Source organism: Carassius gibelio, chromosome A2 (assembly GCF_023724105.1).
Source record: "Carassius gibelio isolate Cgi1373 ecotype wild population from Czech Republic chromosome A2, carGib1.2-hapl.c, whole genome shotgun sequence".
Lineage (NCBI taxonomy): Eukaryota > Metazoa > Chordata > Actinopteri > Cypriniformes > Cyprinidae > Carassius > Carassius gibelio.
The window spans coordinates 27262076-27281857 of record NC_068372.1 but is presented as its reverse complement, the minus strand read 5'-3'; the positions used below and the strand labels follow the sequence as shown (position 1 = coordinate 27281857).

General features: G+C 36.1%; 3 protein-coding genes across 4 annotated transcripts; all 3 read left to right on the top strand.

Moving 5' to 3' along the window:
• Positions 1-225: 225 nt before the first annotated feature.
• On the top strand, positions 226-1569 carry LOC127935735 (macrophage mannose receptor 1-like). Its single transcript, XM_052533861.1, has 4 exons — positions 226-571; positions 656-979; positions 1085-1185; positions 1330-1569. Exons 1-4 carry the CDS (start codon positions 241-243, stop codon positions 1462-1464), a joined length of 891 nt encoding a protein of 296 aa, XP_052389821.1. The 5' UTR covers positions 226-240; the 3' UTR covers positions 1465-1569.
• A 5775-nt stretch (positions 1570-7344) lies between these two features.
• LOC127935707 (C-type mannose receptor 2-like) lies at positions 7345-11168 on the top strand. 2 transcript variants are annotated; one of them, XM_052533816.1, is made up of 6 exons: positions 7345-7537; positions 7615-7974; positions 8076-8411; positions 8537-8637; positions 8858-8978; positions 11069-11168. In XM_052533816.1, exons 1-6 carry the CDS (start codon positions 7501-7503, stop codon positions 11074-11076), a joined length of 963 nt encoding a protein of 320 aa, XP_052389776.1. In that variant the 5' UTR covers positions 7345-7500; the 3' UTR covers positions 11077-11168. The 2 variants fall into 2 exon arrangements, with proteins under 2 accessions (XP_052389776.1, XP_052389768.1); XM_052533808.1 differs by lacking the exon at positions 11069-11168 and having other exon boundaries at positions 7346-7537; positions 8858-9815.
• Positions 11169-14149: 2981 nt separating this feature from the next.
• LOC127935453 (macrophage mannose receptor 1-like) lies at positions 14150-18661 on the top strand. Its single transcript, XM_052533332.1, has 7 exons — positions 14150-14272; positions 14350-14709; positions 14810-15149; positions 17180-17523; positions 17618-17956; positions 18080-18177; positions 18391-18661. Exons 1-7 carry the CDS (start codon positions 14236-14238, stop codon positions 18523-18525), a joined length of 1653 nt encoding a protein of 550 aa, XP_052389292.1. The 5' UTR covers positions 14150-14235; the 3' UTR covers positions 18526-18661.
• Positions 18662-19782: the final 1121 nt, after the last annotated feature.

Genomic DNA, 19782 nt, shown 5'->3' with positions numbered 1-19782 from the left:
TTGGTCCTTCATATTTCCAGTCTACTGTTATACCTTTACATATTTTCCCATATAATTTAATTGCCTTTCATCTTATAAATTGTTCACTAAAATGTTAAAACAATTTGATTAAGGGCAATATTATTTCTGCTTTAAAGACTTTAATCATGACTATATGTCTATGATATTTATACCTTTAAGCATCTATGAGCTTTACAATCTTTTTATTTTCTTCCTAAAGTGCCCAGGCCTTCAATACCAATGTACCAGTTTATGAACCAATCTATGACATGGCTTGACGCTCAGAGTTACTGCAGAGCGAGATTCACTGATCTGGCCACTGTTATGACCATGAATGATGTGAGAAGGCTGGTGTCTACAGTGGATCCTGGATACAGTGGTTCAGTATGGATAGGTCTCCGTGCTGTGGGAGTGAAACGCTGGGTCTGGTCTATGGGAGATGGTGCAATCTCCCAGTACAGTATGTGGCATCCAGGAGAACCGAGTGGTGATGGGGAGTGTGTGAGGAGTTTTAATGGAAGCTGGTATGATGAGAGCTGCAGCACTGTTCTCCCATTTGTATGTTTCAATGGTGAGTCCTCTTAGTTTGAGTTTATTTTTCCACTTTAGCTGATTCTTGACTGAGGGCTGGTCCTTATCTTGTGTTTCTGAACAGATAGCACTGGTTTTATTATTAATAAGACTGCTATGACATGGAGAGATGCTCAGAGTTACTGCAGACAACAACACACTGATCTGGCGAGTATCAGCAGCCCAGAGCAGCAGAATCTGCTCCCTATTGAATCGTCACTCTGGATCGGTCTGTTTCTGGATTCTTGGCTGTGGTCGAATCAGTGGGGCTACTTCTTTAGATACTGGGCAGCAGATCAACCATTACTGAATTTAGTGTCTAGTAACTGTGCTGGCATGTCAGCAACTATGGAAAGGAAATGGGCTCAATATAGTTGTAATCTAAAGCAGCCTTTTATCTGCTATGGAGGTGAGTTTCCATTCAAACAAGAGATTTGAAACAGGCTTTAAAACAACTGTGATATGTTTTCATTTATTTTGTGTTGATGATGATTTTAACTCTGTATTTCTCTAGATGACAAGCTAATTAAAAAACAGGTTGTCAGAGTGAAACTGTCCTGTAATGGAAAATGCACACTGGGTGATCCTTCACTACAGTGGGCAATTCTGAATGAGGTTTGTATCCCTCTTAAACTCTGAGTTCAGTTTCATTGTCAAATTCTGAATGAATGACTGTTCCCTGGCAAACATCCACAACACCCTATAGCTCATTTCACATTGTTGCAGTTATTAGGTTTTGATTCTTTCTTGCTGGTCTAGATAAGCAAAAAGCTGAAGAGCATGGGGCTGGAAAGTGACAGAAAATTAAGCTGGAGAAAGGGGGAAGATGGAGAAGTGTTTCATCAGGAGAGAAAACCGAGAGCAAGTTCAAATAATCTATGTAATAAGCAGTAATATTCTATTTATCTATTTCAACTTTCAAATAGGTTCAAATTACATCAAAGATTTATAGTAAAAGTAGATTGTTTTAAGGAAGTATTTGTATTTGTATTTGTAGTATCATCCATTGTTTAAACATCATTATTAGTGATAAAATATGTTTTTAAATGATTGTCAAATTATTTTTCTTTGACCTTTTCTGTTCTAAATATACCATTTAATACTATAGTTTAGAAAGGAAATATTTAAATTGAAATCATTGAAAGTTTTATGCAAAAAGAACTAAAGTGAATGGCGTGACATACAGCAAAGTATGGTGACCAATATACTCCAAATTCATGCTCTGCATTTAACCCATCCAAAATGCACACACACAGCAGTGAACTCACACACACCATAAACACACACCCAGAGCAGAAGGCAGCCATTTATGCTGCGGTGCCCGGGGAAGAGGTATATATAAGCTATGCGTAAAATTAAAGTAGTTCATGTCATTTTCATTATTAATGGAAATTTGTTTGGCAGAAATCATCCTGTACATATTATTCCCATGCATTCTCAGGTGATAGAGATGTGTAAAAAAAAATGTAATTAGCTTAAGTGTTTTTCTTTTGAAATTGATGGCTGATTTAATATATTACTTTAATATACTATATGTTAAAAATAAAAATTGCTTTATAAAACTGAAGTTCGGATCAATTTTGTTTTATTCATTATCATTGGAGCAGTCCTTTAAATTCTTAAGTAGAAATGTCTGTCTGTCTGTCTGTCTGTCTGTCTGTCTGTCTCTCTCTCTCTCTCTCTCTCTCTCTCTCTCTCTATCTCTCTCTCTGTGTGTGTTTTGAAATTATAATAATTATATTATAAGTAGATAATAAGGTAACAATTGCATATATCGAGCGTAGATGAACCCAAGGGCAGTTTATTTACAAAGGTGATAATCCAAACATCCAGACATAATCCAAACAATAAACAAATACTTGACGAGGAACAGACTTGACTTGAACAGACTCGACGTGGCATGAACAGACCAGACTCACCGACATCAGGTTACAACGTTAATACACGACAAAGGCACAAGGGCAAAGACCTGACTACTTATAACAGACAAAGATGGACACATGACATGAACAAACCAATGGGGAGCAAGGCACATGACTAGTAAACAGAACTGATAAATGACAAGACAAACTAATCAGAACATGACACAATGAACAAGAGCAACCAATCGTATGAAGACAAGAGGGCAAGGGAAGCATGACATAAAAAATAACTAAATAAAATACATAAAAACATGAACATGAAACAAAACCCCAAAACAGAAACAAACCCCACATTACAATAGCCTTTTTAACATTTATTATTTATTTATTTTGGTGATAAATTGGAAATTTACTTATATTGTCACCTTTAGCAAAACAGGCCATACTGCTTATGTTTCTCTGTGCATGGACTGGGGTCTGGTGTTAAGTTCATGAAGATCATATTTGTTGTTTGTTAGGTGCTAAATATTCATAATTTGAACACCAGATGGCCACAAAGCAGCACTGTTTTGAAAGGAGCTGGCTAATAAACGCAGATTAGCGTTGATGATTGAGTTAACCTACAGACTCAGCTTTCTATTTACACAGGGGCGGATCTACCGTTGACAGACAGTTGACAGCAACGAATTAAAGGTTATGGCCAACTTGAAAATTTACAAGCGCGAATCTTTCTTGATTCGTGATCCCGCTCCGAACTCCCGAACTGACTCAAATGATTCGCGAACCCGCTTTGAACTCCCGAACTGACTCAAATGATTCGCGAACCCGCTACGAACTCCCAAACTGATTCAAATGATTCGCGATCCCGCTCCGAACTCCCGAACTGACTCAAATGATTCGCGAACCCCCTCCGAACTCGCGAATTGATTCAAATGATCCGCGAAGCCGCTCCGAACTCTCGAACCGATTCAAATTATTTGCGAACCCGCTCCGATCTCCCAAACTGACTCAAATGATTCGCGATCCCGCTCCGAACTCCCAAACTGACTCAAATGATTCGCGATCCCCATAACTGACTCAAATGATTCGCGATCCCGCTATGAACTCCCGAACTGATTCAAATGATTCGCGATCCCCAAACGGACTCAAATGATTCGTGAACCCGCTTTGAACTCCCGAACTGACTCAAATGATTCGCGAACCAGCTCCGAACTCCCGAACTGATTCAAATGGTTTGCCATCCCCAAAAATGACTCAAATGATTCGCGAACCCGCTTTGAACTCCCGAATTGACTCAAATGATTCGCGATCCCGTTCCAAACTCACAAACTGACTCAAATGATTTGCGATCCCCATAACTGACTCAAATGATTCGCGATCCCACTACGCACTCCCGAACTGATTCAAATGATTTGCAATCCTCAAACTGACTCAAATGATTCGCGAATCCGCTTTGAACTCCCGAACTGACTCAAATGATTCGTGAACCCCAAACTCTAATAATTTACAAAGTATTAATATACTGTAATATTTTTGTTGTTGTTGTTGTTGTTGTCGTTGCTATAAAAACAGACCAGCCATCAATAGTCTTTAAAATGGCTTAAAATGCATTATATAAAAAAATAATGAGGCAATAATGATTGGTTAATGATAACACTGTTAAAATACATAATGTAGGCAAATACAAAATAAACTATTTATTTACATGTTATTACAAATGCCATGTGATTGCTGCTGTTACACTTACAGGACAATCAAATCCTTGTTTAGGCTACTGACCAGACATTTCATTCAAATATTCACTTAATCTTTAGTTTTTGGCCACCTTTTTGTTAGATGACACAGGCTTTATAATTTCTTCAACAAAAAAACGTGCATATCACAACCCTTACAAAAATAAACCATGGTTTTATCATAGTAAAACTGCTTAGTTTCATTTTGCATGATTTCTGAATGCTTGGGACTATAAAATAAATTAGAGTCATAATAAAGTTATAGCCACAGGTAAATTTCGAGAGCTACAATTGTGATTTGTAAATAATACAATTTTAAAAAAAGGTGTTGTTATACACGTCTCTGGGAATGTGTGCTCACACACACACACACACACACACACTGAAGCACGCGTGGTGTTTTCAGCTCTTCACTATATTGATGCATGATGTATGCTACACATGTGCACTCCAGCGCGCTATGAGAGGATTTCACCATTTAATTTGATAAAACTATCATCATTCATTCATTGTATACACAGACTGACAGAAACGGCAATGTCTTTACGACAACCTGTCAAAATAAACTTTTGGTATAACTTGAAGAAATTCAAACAGAAATATAGTACTATTGCACAGTAGAGTATGCTATACGTCAAGTATTTGCATACTTTATATGCTATACTTCCTATTAGATAATAATAATAGTTAATTAAAAAACACAGAAACTGGTTACAACCCACCAAAATAAAAGTTTGGTCTAACTCAAAGAAATTATGTAAGAAATTGCTTAGTAAAATATACTTAAAAAAATATACACTAAAACATCATTTTAAAGGAATATCACACAATAAGTTTCATAGAAGTTTTAATTTAAATTTTAGTTTTAATTTAAACTTGCCAAAACAATAACACCATATTTTTCAGAAACAATTTCTAAAACTACATTTGAATTTGTGCCTATAATGTTTATTTATTTATTATTATTGTCAGCTAATAAAACCTATGCTTCAGGGACCATATTCATATAACATCTAAGGTTAAATCTAGCTCTTGACTGGTTGAGTTAGATGATGATTAACTCTAAACAGTAGAAAATCAGTTGAGTCTCCCCAGCTGGAAATGTCATTGGCTGTTAAAGTCCTGTGTTTCTTATAATAAATTGACATATTGATAACACTAAACCTTTTGTAATGCTCTTAATTACGTGTAGATGCATACTGTATGCATTAGTGAGTGTGGTGGTGCTTATGGGTATGGTCACTTATTCCTTATATGTTTGTAATGTTTGTTATAACTGTTTCAAATGCAAGACATTGATTGCATGAGATTAAGTTTGTAAATGATAGCCTGTGTCCTTTTGTAGTGTGCACATATATTTATCATCAATCTGTGATAACTGTAACTAAATTCAGTACATATACGTCTGCCATATGTTGCCACCCCTCAAAAATTCCTGCCCCCTCCTTGCCACCCCATCAATGTTTTTCTAGATCCGCCCCTGTATTTACATTTAGACTAGCTATGCAAAAGTTGCTTGTTTCTTTAAATATAAGTTACTCTTTCATGGAAATGATTCACTTCCTGTGTAATCTGAAACAATAATAAAATAATTGTAGATGCAGAAATATTCATCCATTAGAAATAGCTAGTTCGCATTATTATTATCATCATCATCATCATGTAATTCATATGAAGCTGAACATGAACCTTGCCTATACAGTAAGTCAAATGACTGTGGCGTGGTTGAGATCACATATTATGCAATTATTAATTATGCATTTATTTCTCATTTGCATATTTAATTTTGTCATTGCCAAATCGTAACACATTAGTTTGTTAGCAGCTGTTCATCCTTTGACCACCAGATGACCACAAATCGTTTTGAGATGCAGTTCAGAGGAAAGTTATGCTGCAAAAACCTTCCTTTCGCCATCAATAATTTAAAATGGACAAAACATGAAAGTAAAATCATGAACTATATCCTTTAGAGCATCATGAAGGCCCCCATCACTGCACATTATTTATGCCACCATAATCATAGTCTGAAACTAATGCTCTAGTTTAAAATGCTAATGTAATTAAGCTACTGTTAATTTCTAATAATGCAGGTTATATTTTTGTATGAAATCGCCATTTGTTATGCAGATAAGAGTGTAAAAAGTGTGCAAATCCTTTAGTAATACATAAATTAAATTAAGATGGTATTTGTATATCTTACCCGTGCTATGATTATGTCAGTCATTGCAATTCTGAGAGTGAATACAGCATTTATATGTGGATGTCACTCTCATAGCTTTGCAGCATGTATGTGGCCGTGTATGTGGCTCTTGGCAGCATGAAAAACAAAAATTCTGATATTCAAATTCTGAATGGATTATAGCCTAGAAAGCACAAAAATAGCACTCCCTTTATAATAATTTCAAATATGTCACTCTCTTCAACTGACTGTGGTCTCATGAAGCTACTTACTAGTAATGTCATGTTTGCAGTGAGTCTGCCCTTTGTGTGTTTTAATGAGAGGATCTGCTCAGCACTAAACACAGAAATCCAGATTATAATTTAAATGCTTCTGATTGGCCATTGCATTAACATCTTCTAGCATCCCTGTAGAACCAGGCCTGCTGAGAATGGATGTAACACTGTCAGTTTAAACACTTAAAATCCCTGTAATTGACCCTGATCAGGTGACACCAGAAGTAGTTCCTGTAGAGGGCAGCAAGTGTGCATTTAGGACAAGTATTTTGTGATTCAACTCGTCATGCCCATATTTGGATTTCCTGTGTTTATCTGGCAACCATGTTAATTTGGTGAGTTAATTTGCAAATGTTTTCCCCAGCAATCCGATAAATGAGGACATGATTCCAAGGATTTATGTGTAATGAGACTGTTTACTACTCAACGCAGCACAGATGAGACACTGATACAGTAGAAATTTAAAATATATACAGAACAAAAAAAAAAAAAAAAATCTTTCATAGAAGTGACACACACACACAACACACACACATACACACACACACTATTTATATATATATATATATATATATATATATATATATATATATATATATATATATATATATATAAACATCTTTCATAGAAGTGACACTGTGTGTAAAGGAAATGTAGTACAAAAACAGATAAAAATATAACCTTTACATTTTGTTACAAATTTTAATGGCAAAATTATGAAATGTGTAATGTGATTTTTAGATTCTCTTTTCACTTATCAATAGTGGCATTAGATTAGAATAGATAGGTTTCGGTTCCACTTATTTTCCTACTTTCCTACTAATTAGAATACAGCAGCAGAAAGTGGTGATAAACAGTAGAGAGGATCTGTAAAAGCAGTCATGGACGGGAGTCTGTTTGTGCTGCTTCTGCTGTCAGGTTGGTGTGGTCATTTGTAATCTGTATTTATGATGATGTGTTCACATATAGATGGTTTAACATGTTGATTTTAACAGGGCTCTTCTGGAGCAGTTCTGCTCTTTCTCGTCAGTATCACTATATAAATGTGAGTATGTCGTGGCCAGAGGCTCAGAGTTACTGCAGAGAGAGATTCACTGATCTGGCTACTGTAGACAGTATGGATGATGTGAACAGGCTGGTAAATATAGTGGATGCTGGATACAGTGGATCAGTGTGGATTGGACTGAAGAGGGGGACACAGAAACGCTGGGGTTGGTCTAATGGAGAAAACACAACTTCTCAGTACTATAACTGGGCTTCGGCACAGCCAAATGGGGATGGAGATTGTGTAGCTACTTATAACGGTGTTTGGCATGATATGTTATGTAGCTATAAGCGATATTTTGTGTGCTATGGTGAGTTCCCAGTTCTTTTCAATTTGTGAATGTAAATGTGAATTTTAACTGGGAAAAGAAAGCTAAGCACTGCGTGATTGTTTCTTTTTGTCTCTTGATAGAAAATTCCGGATACATATTGGTAAGGAGTGCTAAAATCTGGAGTGATGCTCAGAGTTACTGCAGACAGAATTACAGAGACCTGCCCACAATCAACAACTCTGAGCAAAATAACCAGATAAATAACATTATTTTATCTGGATGGTACATCTGGATTGGTCTGTTCCTGGACTCTTGGGAATGGTCTGATAAATGGAGTCTCTTCTTCAGACACTGGGCAGCAGGTCAACCATCCCAGAGTTCGGGATCTGATGACTGTGTTGGTATGTCAAGAACTGATTCTGGGAAATGGGCTCAATACAGCTGTGATCTACAGCAGCCTTTTATCTGCCATGGAGGTGAGTTTCCCCAGTTCACAGAATCAAATAATTCAAACAAGAAGATTTGAAACAAATATTTACAAACAACTATTCAATGTTTTCATTTATTTATTTATCTATGACTCAGCTCTGTATTTCTCTAGATGACAAGTTCATTAAAAAACAGACCATCAGACTGAAATTGTCCTGTTATGGAAAATGCACATTGAATGATCTGTCCCTGCAGACGGCCATGCTGAATGAGGTTTGCATCTGCTTTAAACAACCATTTTAGTTTCATTGTCAAATTGTGTTGTTGCACTAGAATTTGCCAAGAATGGCAAATATATCAAGTATAGCTTATAACCAACCAGCACCACTCATATCATCATCAGTGTTGTTTTTAGGGTTAAAAATAATATGTATCCAACAGGAGTGTGATGATATTTCACAGATAATTTAATAATTTCTTGCTGGTTTTCCAGATGAGTGAAAAGCTGAAGATCATGGGGCTGGAAAGTGAGAGCAAAATAAACTGGAGAAAGAGAGAAGGTGAAGAGGTGTTTCATCTGGAGAGAAACCACACAGCCAGTTCAAATAACAAATGTAATAAGCAGTAATCTCTCTAAAGTAAACAAATATAACTACTTACTATATTATTTGAAAGAACTGGGAGGTAGTAATAATAACCATCATTGAAGATGATCATGAATTGTGATACTGCATAATATATTTATTTAATGGAATCAATCGTGAATTTTTTTTTACGTTCTGTAAATAACTAAAATGAATGATTTATTTAGTAAATAAATCATTTATGATCTAGTTCTCAATTATTTAAGTCTATTTATTTTGTCATAATAACATTAAGGTTTAGCACAGAAGTATTTGAGGACAAATCAATTTGAATTGTAAGAATAAAACCTTGAAATCCTACCTCTGTGAGTTCATGAACATGGGAGTATCCATTTTCTCTTTACATTTAGACTACATTTTATGCAAAAACTGGCTGTTTCTTTCAAAACAAGATACTATTACATGTAAATGATTCTGTCTGTGTATCACAAAACTAAAAGGTATTTACCCATTAAGAATAGTACATATAACTTCTATAAGTACTTCTGGTGCAAACCTGAATATTTACTATAAGTATTTCTGAAATATACATTACTTGTTTCATTTTATATCCAATCGAGCCATACTATAAATTAAGATTGTCTGGATCTTTGCTACCGTACAACTCTGAGAAAAATGCAGAAGTACACTATTGTATATATGAGAACACATTCAAGTTTGTATAAAAAAGTATTGCCTTGTAAGGATTTTAATTGCATATTTAGTTACACAGAAGTACAGTGTGTTATTAGTTTGGCTAGTAGAATAGAGCATCAGAATAGCAGATGTAGAGTTTTTAAAGATTATTTGGTGTTTAGTATGACACTTACCACAGCAAGGTCATGAGTTCAGTTTACAAATAAGACGCATACATAACATTTTTTAAAGTTAAATGCTTAAATGTAAATATAAATAATATAAATATAAATAAATGGTAATAGGAGTTTAGGTATGTATTTTAGTGAGGAGGGAAATAAATTTAGGGTCCCACTTTATATTAGGTTGCCTTTACTACTGTGAATTTACATTTAAATTATTTAATACAATGCAATAAATAAATAAAGTAATAAAATAGCTAATAATAAAAACATACATAGTTAAAACAATAGTTCAAATTATATTCCTTCTTTATTGGACAAAATGAAGGATTACAGTAGGGGACATTATAGAGAGATCTGATTGTCACAGTGTCTGGTTCGTGTATCCCTGGGTGTCCACTAGAGGTCTCACTTCCCCATATCATCACCCCACTTCAGGAACTGCATTTCACACAAACCTTTTTTGTCTGGACTCATCACTCTTCATTGGCACACAGCTTTTCCCACTTACATTGTTTGCACCTGTCTATATATACCCTGTTTGTTTCTGTCATTGTTATGGAGTCCTTGTCTTATGTCACCCTGTATTTCCTTGCCATTGTTCATGTTACTTGTTTTTGGACTGCTTATCTGGATTTCCACCTTTGCGTGACTGGATTATTGATTTTGGATACTCTAATAAACACTGTATTTGGATCTACCTGTTTTGTGTGCTTGCAACTAACTCCCTCCTCCAACCCCAATTCCACCAACTAACCTGTTATCCAATCTGACTTTGTTCTTCCTTTAGTCACTTCATTGGATGCTTTCTCTAACATGTTTTGTGTTACAACACATATCATTGTGAATTAGAATTATGTATGCTTATAATGGTTCTGTTTTCTGTGTGGAGAAAAAAGATTGAGAATCACTGCTCCGGGTGAAAAGTGATTAGAAAACAGATTGTCCGAGTGAAATTGAACTGAAATGGAAAATGCACAGTAAATGATTATTTGAGACAACCGGTCTCAATGAGGTGTGTATATAATTCAAACACTGTGTTCAGTTTCAGTTTCTGTTGCAAAAGCTTGCAGAGTGTGTACAGCAAGGTGAAGCAGTTAAAAAAAAACAATGCCTTAAAATACATTTCATGACAGTGTAAACGACAATACTACTCATATCATTAATATTGTTGCTGTTGATTTTGTTATTTAGGTCTATAGATGATTTGTAGCCTGTATATGTGATGTTTTTTGTTCTTTATCTTCCTTGCTGGTCTTCCAGATAAATGAAAAGCTGAAGAACATGGGGCTGGAAAGTGAGAGCAAAATAAGCTGGAGAAAGAGAGGTGAGCTTTCCTCAGCCTTTGTGAAAGTAGAGACACTTCTGGGCATTCTTCAATTTGCAGCTGGTGTTAAGAGACCAGGGGCCGGTTTAAGAAAGGAGGTTAAGTGAAAACTCTGCGTATGTTAACCCTGAAGGGAGGGAAACTCTGAGTTTTCTGTTTCAGAATGGGAGGTTTGTCAAACCCGAGAAAGCAGGGTAAGTTAAGCCGTTTCTGAAAGAGAGGTAACTCATACGCAGAGTCAGTTAACTTGGTAACTTACTCTATGAACCTAACCTGGATTTTCTGTATAAAAGAAATTGTATAAGCTATTTAGCCTTGTTTCCTGGGGGGTATTAAATTAAATTAAATTAAGTGCATTTTACTTAAAAAAAAATAAATAAATACATGCCAGTGTAATAATAATAGTAATCATAATGCAAATGGTAAACAAAATTATTCAGAGTGTCTATTACTTAGTGCAAATCTACCATAGCTCCACCCTGCAATGTGACACAAGGTGAAATACGAGAGTAGTAATGAAATACAACTGCAGTAATGTGTTGGGCACATAGAACTAGCTTGTAACGTGATTTATCGGGTTCGAATGCTTTTGAAAAATCATCCACAAAGAAAATAGCTACCTCTAAAAAATTGTAAAAGATTGTACATTTGGTTTAAACATTTGGGTTGTACCTGTCACTAGAAGCCTTTCGATAAAACATGTTATTTGAAAAATATGATTCTTCTTTCACATTTACACAAAAACTCAACTTGAAGTTTTGTTCTTGTGATCTTGTGATTCTAATCCCTATCAGTAAATCTAACAATAGAATTTAAATATATTTTCAGTGGTGTCTAAATGTCATACTTAGTCTTATTTACATGTTACTTGTGCTACAGTTTCCTAATTGTACTTTGTTTTAGCCATGCAGCTTATGGAGAATAAACCAGCAGCCTTCTAGTTACAAATTCCAAGTTTGAAAAGTTGACAGTAAATTTGCATTGCAAAACCAGGACTAAAGGATTAGCCTTGAATAAATCAACCTATGAATTTAGTACAGGAGTAGCCCTTTTCTATTTACATGTAGACCAACCATGCAAAAATGCCACCTTATTAAAAAAAAAAAAAAAAACTCTTTTATGGAAATGCTTCATGTGTAAACAATAATGATAAATAATTGCAATCATAATAAAAAACAATTTTAGATTCAGAATTATTCACTCATAAGATAGTGGATAAACATTTTCAACTTTCACATGCACAAATTTCCAACACCTTCTGTTTTTTTGCAAATGACTAACTTTGTTCATGTGGCTGGTCATTTAAAACCTTCCAAAATGGCAAATCTCAGTGCAAATCTCTTAGAAATCGTACTCTGGTACTGATTACAAATTAAAGGATGCAAATTGTAGTCATTAAAATAATCTAGATGACTTATTTCAGGTATTCTGACTACATTTTGGATTCATTTAAGATTGCTTTGATCAAATGAAACAAACATAACATTACTCCAAGGTTTTTCAAATTGGGGTAAATTAAAGAGGGGTTTTATGAGTTGATGAAAAGCTAATACTTATATCATAAAAATGTCAAATTAAAATGAATACATTATTTTAAAATAACACTTGAACGCTTAAATTTGACATATTTGTTTGCCTGCATGTCAGTGTTACCAGTTACCATTAAAGGGAAGGGAGGTGATTTGATAAAAAAAAAATAATAATAATTGGTAACACTTTCTATGAAACCTGTATTTATAAAACATTATAAGGGTATTCTTAAGGCATTATAATGAATGAACAGTCCCTTATCATCAGCTGTCTAAAGGTACCATCAAAATAATCAAACTGATATTACAACAAAAATAGTTCAAAGCAAATGTGTCATATTACACATTCATCTGATCTGATCCTATTTGTTTGAGAGAGAAAAAAAATGTTGTTGTTGTTGTTGTTATTATTGCTACAACTTTTAAGTGGCCTCTGTCCACTTTAAGTAAAGTAGCATAGGAAAAATTGCAAGATATGAGTCTTTTAATACATTATAACTATGAGAAGTATAATCCATTGTAAAAGTTGCAGTAAATGTAACATTAATTAGCGGAACTTTAATGAATTGTTTGGAAGAAATACTTAATATATTAAATACTCTTGGTGCATGGACTAAACTCAGAGTCAACCTACTCAGAGTTGACTAAACTTACACAATTCAGCTGTTCTGAACACGAAAACTCAGAGTTTCCCATCTCAGAGTAAGTCAACTCAAGAGTTGGTTAAACCTCCTTATTGAAACAGGCCCCAGGTGATATTCACCATCAGATGAGCACAGATGAATTTGGTGCTCCTGACGATCTCCACAGAGGAACCATTGATGTTTAGCAGAGAGTTGATGATGTGTGCTCTTCTAAAGTCAACAGCCATCTCTTTTATTCTTGTTCAAAGACAGGTTGTTGACTTTGCACCAGCCTGATACCTGATGCATCTCCTCTCTGTATGCTGACTTTAATGATGTGGTTTTGCTGCACAGTTGTGTATCAGCAGAGTAAACAGCAATGGACTAAGCCAGGGATCTCCAACCCTGCTCCTGGAGAGCTACCATCCTGCAGACCTCAGTTCCAGCAGACTTCCAGTTCAGTTGTTGGGCTCATGTACCACTGTCATTTTGCACAAATCCAGTTTTATTTGTAACATCAATGCAACATTTGGTTAAACTGTATCTATTATTTACACAAGGCTTTACTCTTTTTTTTTTAAATCATGTTGAATGCTTTTGTATGTTTCAAGCATATTTTGTTGCCCACGGATGAGCAACGGATGATTCAAAAGCTTACAATAGTCTTACTTGTTTTCATAGTTTCTTTGAAAATTAGTTTTTCAGGCAGCTTATGGAGATCAAGCCAGCTGCGGTTTAGTTACCGGACGCAAGCTTGCAAATTCCACACTGCCTGATGTTTAATTAAGGAAATTCTCTAAAACGTTTTTCAACATTAATTACAGCACCCATGTGCAGTGTTCTGTGTGCATTCGTCACCCCTGTGAAGAAAGGTAAGGCTTCAGTTTCACATATTCTCCTATTAGAAACAGCAGACAGTGGTGACAGGAGTGTGGCTCTGTGAGAGCAGTCATGGATGGGAGTCTGTTTGTGCTGCTTCTGCTGTCAGGTTGGTGTGATCATTTGTAATCTGTATTTATGATGATGTGTTTACATATAGATGGTTTAACATGTTGATTTTAACAGGGCTCTTCTGGAGCAGTTCTGCTCTTTCTCGTCAGTATCACTATATAAATGTGAGAATGTCGTGGCCAGAGGCTCAGAGTTACTGCAGAGAGAGATTCACTGATCTGGCTACTGTAGACAGCATGGATGATGTGAACAGGCTGGTAAATATAGTGGATGCTGGATACAGTGGATCAGTGTGGATTGGACTGAAGAGGGGGACACAGAAACGCTGGGGTTGGTCTAATGGAGAAAACACAACTTCTCAGTACTATAACTGGGATTCAGAACAGCCAGATGAGGATGGGGATTGTGTAGCTACTGTTAACGGTGTTTGGCATGATATGTCATGTGCTAATAAGCGATATTTTGTGTGCTATGGTGAGTTCCCTGTACTTTTAAATTTGTGAATGTGAATTTTGACTGGGGACAAAAAAAAAAGCTAAGCACTGCATGATTGTTTCTTTGCATCTCTCAGTAGAAAATTCTGGATACAACATGATACAGAGCCCTATAACCTGGAGTGATGCTCAGAGTTACTGCAGACAGAATTACACAGACCTGCCCACCATCAACAACTCTGAGCAAAATAACCAGATAAATAAGATTCTTTTATCTGGATGTTACATCTGGATTGGTCTGTTCCGGGACTCTTGGGAATGGTCTGATAAATGGAGTCTCTTCTTCAGACACTGGGCAGCAGGTCAACCATCCCAGAGTTCAGGATCTGATGACTGTGTTGGTATGTCAAGAACTGATTCTGGGAAATGGACTCAATACAGCTGTGATCTACAGCAGCCTTTTATCTGCTATGGAGGTGAGTTTAGCATCTAACAAAATCAATTTATCAAAACAAAATGACTTGAAACAACTATGATAAGTTTTAATTTGTTCATGTATCTTTTATTTTGAGAATGACTTTAACTCTTTATTTCTGCAGATGATGAATTAATTAGAAATCGGATTGTCCGACTGAAATTGACCTGTAATGGAAAATGCTCATTGAATGATCCTTTGCTACAGACGGCCTTTCTGAAGCAGGTTTGTATTCATCTTAAACACATCGTTGAATTGTTACACCCAACGAAAACTAAAATGGCTTAAAATACATTACACCAAACCAGCATCCCGCATAATTGTCTCGTACGTATAGCTGAATAAGTGTGGCATAATCTTCCATGTTTTATGTGATTCTTTCCAGATAAGTAAAAGGCTGAAGAGCAAGGGACTGGAAGTGGAAAGAAAAATAAGCTGGAGAAAGAGTGAAGGTGGAGAGGTGTTTCATCAGCAGAGCAACCGTACATAAAATTATAATAATGAAAGTGATAGACAGTAATCTGTGTACCCATTTAAACATATTAAAGTGTATTAAAGATGCTTCAGGATTGTCAGCATATTTTAGAAACAATACATCCTGTAAATAGAACAGAAGAATGCATGGAAGTACACAAATACATTTTAAGAAAGAATGCTGAGAATTTATATTGAATGTGCGAGACTTTCAGTTCATTAACCTTTAGGCCAGTACACATTAGATGGATGGATGGATGGATGGATGGATGGATGGATGGCTAGATAGTAGGGCTGCACGATTATTTCAAAAATCATAATTATTGATTATTCCCTTGAAATTGTAATTGTGATGATTAATTACAATTATCACAATTTACACTGAATGATGCTTATACTAAGAAAAGCAGTTAGGGGAGGAGTGAAAAAGCACAGACGGACAGTTCTAACCTCTCGAAGTAGAACAGGAGCAAGTTCAAGCTCAAACCGGTGTGCAACGTTTTGCGGCGGTTTCCGGTTTGAACAACAGTGTGTAACAGTGTGCAGCGGAGTTTAGGTACATTTTCTCTTGTTTGGTGGATGTGTTAAAAATGTCAGACCAATCGGCAGCAACATGTATATAAACCACGCATTAAAAATAAATCAAAATCAAAATAAACATCAAAATAAATTCACAATAGCAAGAATCTTGTTTGCACGTTTTCATTTACATTAAGGGCAAAATAACTGAAATAATAAGAGCACAAGTATAGATCTGGAACTTCTTTAAGTCTGTCTAAATATCATTTAGTAATTGCAATGTCTTCTGGTCCATATCCTTTCCTTAGGAAGGTGAGTTAGACACTGATTAATGTTACAATAAAATGCCAAACATATTTATATTTTTTCTGTTGTATTGTGGAGTGACACTTTCATAAACTTTTCTATATTTCTCTGATTATACAATGGTAAATATTACAATATCATAGCACAACAACAGTGATCAGCAATAATGATAAGCCTAATAGGCCTACTCACAATAAAAATAAGGTCATATAGATCAGAACACAGTCTCGGAGGTAAGAAGTGGAATATGCTTCACATTCAATCTTTGTCTTTTCATCTTGAAATGCAAGGCAAATGTTTGATCACAATAATTAGGAACCACAGTTTCTATAAATCTCTTCACTTGAAAAGCTGAGGAGCATGGGGCAGTCTTATTTACACGTTATTTGTGCTACAGTATGCTAAGTGTACTTTGTTTTAGCCATGCAGCTTATGGAGAACAAACCAGCAGCCTTCTAGAAACAAATTCCAAGTTTGGAAAGTTCACACTGTCTGATGTTTACCTAAGAAAATGTGTAATCAACATCATGTACAGTGTTCTGTATGTACAACATTTACAACCGTAGCACACATACTGTACAGCAGAGAGGATCTGTGAGAACAGTCATGGATGGGAGTCTGTTTGTGCTGCTTCTGCTGTCAGGTTGGTGTGGTCATTTCTAATCTGTATTTATGATGATGTGTTCATATATAGATGGTGTAACATGTTGATTTTAACAGGGCTCTTCTGGAGCAGTTCTGCTCTTTCTCGTCAGTATCACTATATAAATGTGAGAATGTCGTGGCCAGAGGCTCAGAGTTACTGCAGAGAGAGATTCACTGATCTGGCTACTGTAGACAGCATGGATGATGTGAACAGGCTGGTAAATATAGTGGATGCTGGATACAGTGGATCAGTGTGGATTGGACTGAAGAGGGGGACACAGAAACGCTGGGGTTGGTCTAATGGAGAAAACACATCTTCTCAGTACTATAACTGGGCTTCGGGACAGCCAAATGGGGATGGAGATTGTGTAGCTACTGTTAACGGCGTTTGGCATGATATGTTATGTAACTATAAGCAATATTTTGTGTGCGTTGGTGAGTTCCCTGTTCTTTTATATTTGTGAATGTGAATTTTTACTGGGGACAAAAAAAGATAAGCACTGCATGATTGTTTCTTTGGATCTCTCAGTAGAAAATTTTGGATACATCTTAGTACAGAGCGCTAAAAGCTGGAGTGAAGCTCAGAGTTACTGCAGACAGAATTACAGAGACCTGCCCACCATCAACAACTCTGAGCAAAATAACCAGATAAATAAGATTCTTTTATCTGGATGGTACTTCTGGATTGGTCTGTTCCTGGACTCTTGGGAATGGTCTGATAAATGGAGTCTCTTCTTCAGACACTGGGCAGCAGGTCAACCATCCCAGAGTTCAGGATCTGATGACTGTGTTGGTATGTCAACAACTGATTCTGGAAAATGGGCTCAATACAGCTGTGATCTACAGCAGCCTTTTATCTGCTATGGAGGTGAGTTTAGCATCTAACAAAATAAATGTATTAAAACAAAATGACTTGAAACAACTATGATAAGTTTTAATTTATTCATGTATCTTCTATGGTGAGAATGACTTTAACTCTGTATTTCTGCAGATGCTAAATTAATTAGAAATCAGATTGTCCGACTGAAATTGGCCTGTAATGGAAAATGCTCATTGAATGATCCTTCGCAGACGGCCATTCTGAATGAGGTTTGTATTCATCTTAAACACACATTTCAGTTTCATTGTTGAATTGTTACAGCCAAGTGAACCTGTTTTATGAAAACTAAACTAAATGAAAACTAATGAAAACTAAAATGGCTTAAAATACATTACAGCACACCAGCATCACACATAATTGTCTCGTACGTATAGCCGAATAAGTGTGGCATGATTTTCCATGTTTTATGTGATTCTTTCCAGATAAGTATAAAGCTGAAGAGCATGGGACTGGAAGGGGAAAGTAAAATAAGCTGGAGAAAGAGTGAAGGTGGAGAGGTGTTTCATCAGCAGAGCAACCGTACAGAAAATTGTAATAATAAAAGTGATAGACAGTAATCTGTGTACACATTTAAATATATTAAAGTGTATTAAAGATGCTTCAGAGTTGTCAGCATATTTTAGAAACAATACACCATGTAAATAGAACAGAAGTATGCATGGAAGCAGGGGCGTAGATTACGCGGGGGACGCGGGGGAGGTGACCCCCCCACTTTCAAAAAAAGCAGACTTTTTATATTGTAGATTCATTGCACACAAACTGAAATATTTTAAGAGTTTTTTGTTTGAGGTCTGATGGTTACGACTTACAGCTTCAGTATCTCCAAAAAATTAGAATATTTTCTCAAAGATCAATCAAAAAAAAAGATTTACAAAACAGAAATATTCAAGATCCCCAAAGTAGGTTTAGTTATGCACTCAGTACTTGGTTGGGGCTCCTTTTGCAATTACTGTCTGTTGCACTGCAGGTTGCTTTGATAGCGGACATCAGCTCCTCTGTATTGTTTGTTAGATATTACTTATCTTCCTCTTCACAATACCCCATAGATTCTCTGTGAGGTTCAGGTCAGGTGAGTTCGCTGGCCAATCAAGCACAGTTATATCATGATCAGCAAACCACTTGGAAGTGGTTTTGGCACTGTGGGTAGGTGCTAAATTCCTGCTGCAAAATTATCAGCATCTCCATTAAGCTTGTCAGCAGATGGAAGCATAAAGTGCTCCAAAATCTCCTGGTAGATGGCTGCATTGATTTTGGACTTGATAAAACACAAGGAACCAACACCAGCAGACGTCACGGCACTAAAATCATCACTGACTTCGGACACTTCACAATGGACTTTGGATTCTGCGCCTCTCCTCTTCCTCCAGACTCCAGCCTGGAATTGAACTACTGGTTTCGTCTGGTCAGAGGAGAACTGTTCCCCCAACACAGCCTGGTTTCTCCCAAGGTTTTTTTCTCCATTCTGTCACCGCTGGAGTTTCGGTTCCTTGCCGCTGTCACCTCTGGCTTGCTTAGTTGGGGTCACTTCATCTACAGCGATATCATTGACTTGATTGCAAATAAATGCACAGACACTATTTAACTGAACAGAGATGACATAACTGAATTCAATGATGAACTGCCTTTTACTATCATTTTGCATTATTGACACACTGTTTTCCTAGTGAATGTTGTTCAGTTGCTTTGACACAATGTATTTTGTTTAAAGCGCTATATAAAGAAAGGTGACTTGACTTGACTCCAGACCTTGATTTCCAAATAAAATTTACTTTCACCTGAAAAGAGGACTGTGGACCACTGAGCAACAATCCAGT

Bases quoted from the DNA above. Each gene is read 5' to 3' on its own strand.
- LOC127935453 (XM_052533332.1), top strand. From the start codon at position 14,236: ATGGATGGGAGTCTGTTTGTGCTGCTTCTGCTGTCAG. The intron at 17,524-17,617 runs GTGAGTTCCCTG...TGGATCTCTCAG, and splicing joins GCAATATTTTGTGTGCGTTG to TAGAAAATTTTGGATACATC. The intron at 18,178-18,390 runs GTTTGTATTCAT...GATTCTTTCCAG, and splicing joins AGACGGCCATTCTGAATGAG to ATAAGTATAAAGCTGAAGAG.
- LOC127935735 (XM_052533861.1), top strand. From the start codon at position 241: ATGTACCAGTTTATGAACCAATCTATGACATGGCTTGACGCTCAGAGT. The intron at 572-655 runs GTGAGTCCTCTT...GTTTCTGAACAG, and splicing joins CCCATTTGTATGTTTCAATG to ATAGCACTGGTTTTATTATT. The intron at 980-1,084 runs GTGAGTTTCCAT...GTATTTCTCTAG, and splicing joins GCCTTTTATCTGCTATGGAG to ATGACAAGCTAATTAAAAAA.
- LOC127935707 (XM_052533808.1), top strand. From the start codon at position 7,501: ATGGACGGGAGTCTGTTTGTGCTGCTTCTGCTGTCAG. The intron at 7,975-8,075 runs GTGAGTTCCCAG...GTCTCTTGATAG, and splicing joins GCGATATTTTGTGTGCTATG to AAAATTCCGGATACATATTG. The intron at 8,412-8,536 runs GTGAGTTTCCCC...GTATTTCTCTAG, and splicing joins GCCTTTTATCTGCCATGGAG to ATGACAAGTTCATTAAAAAA.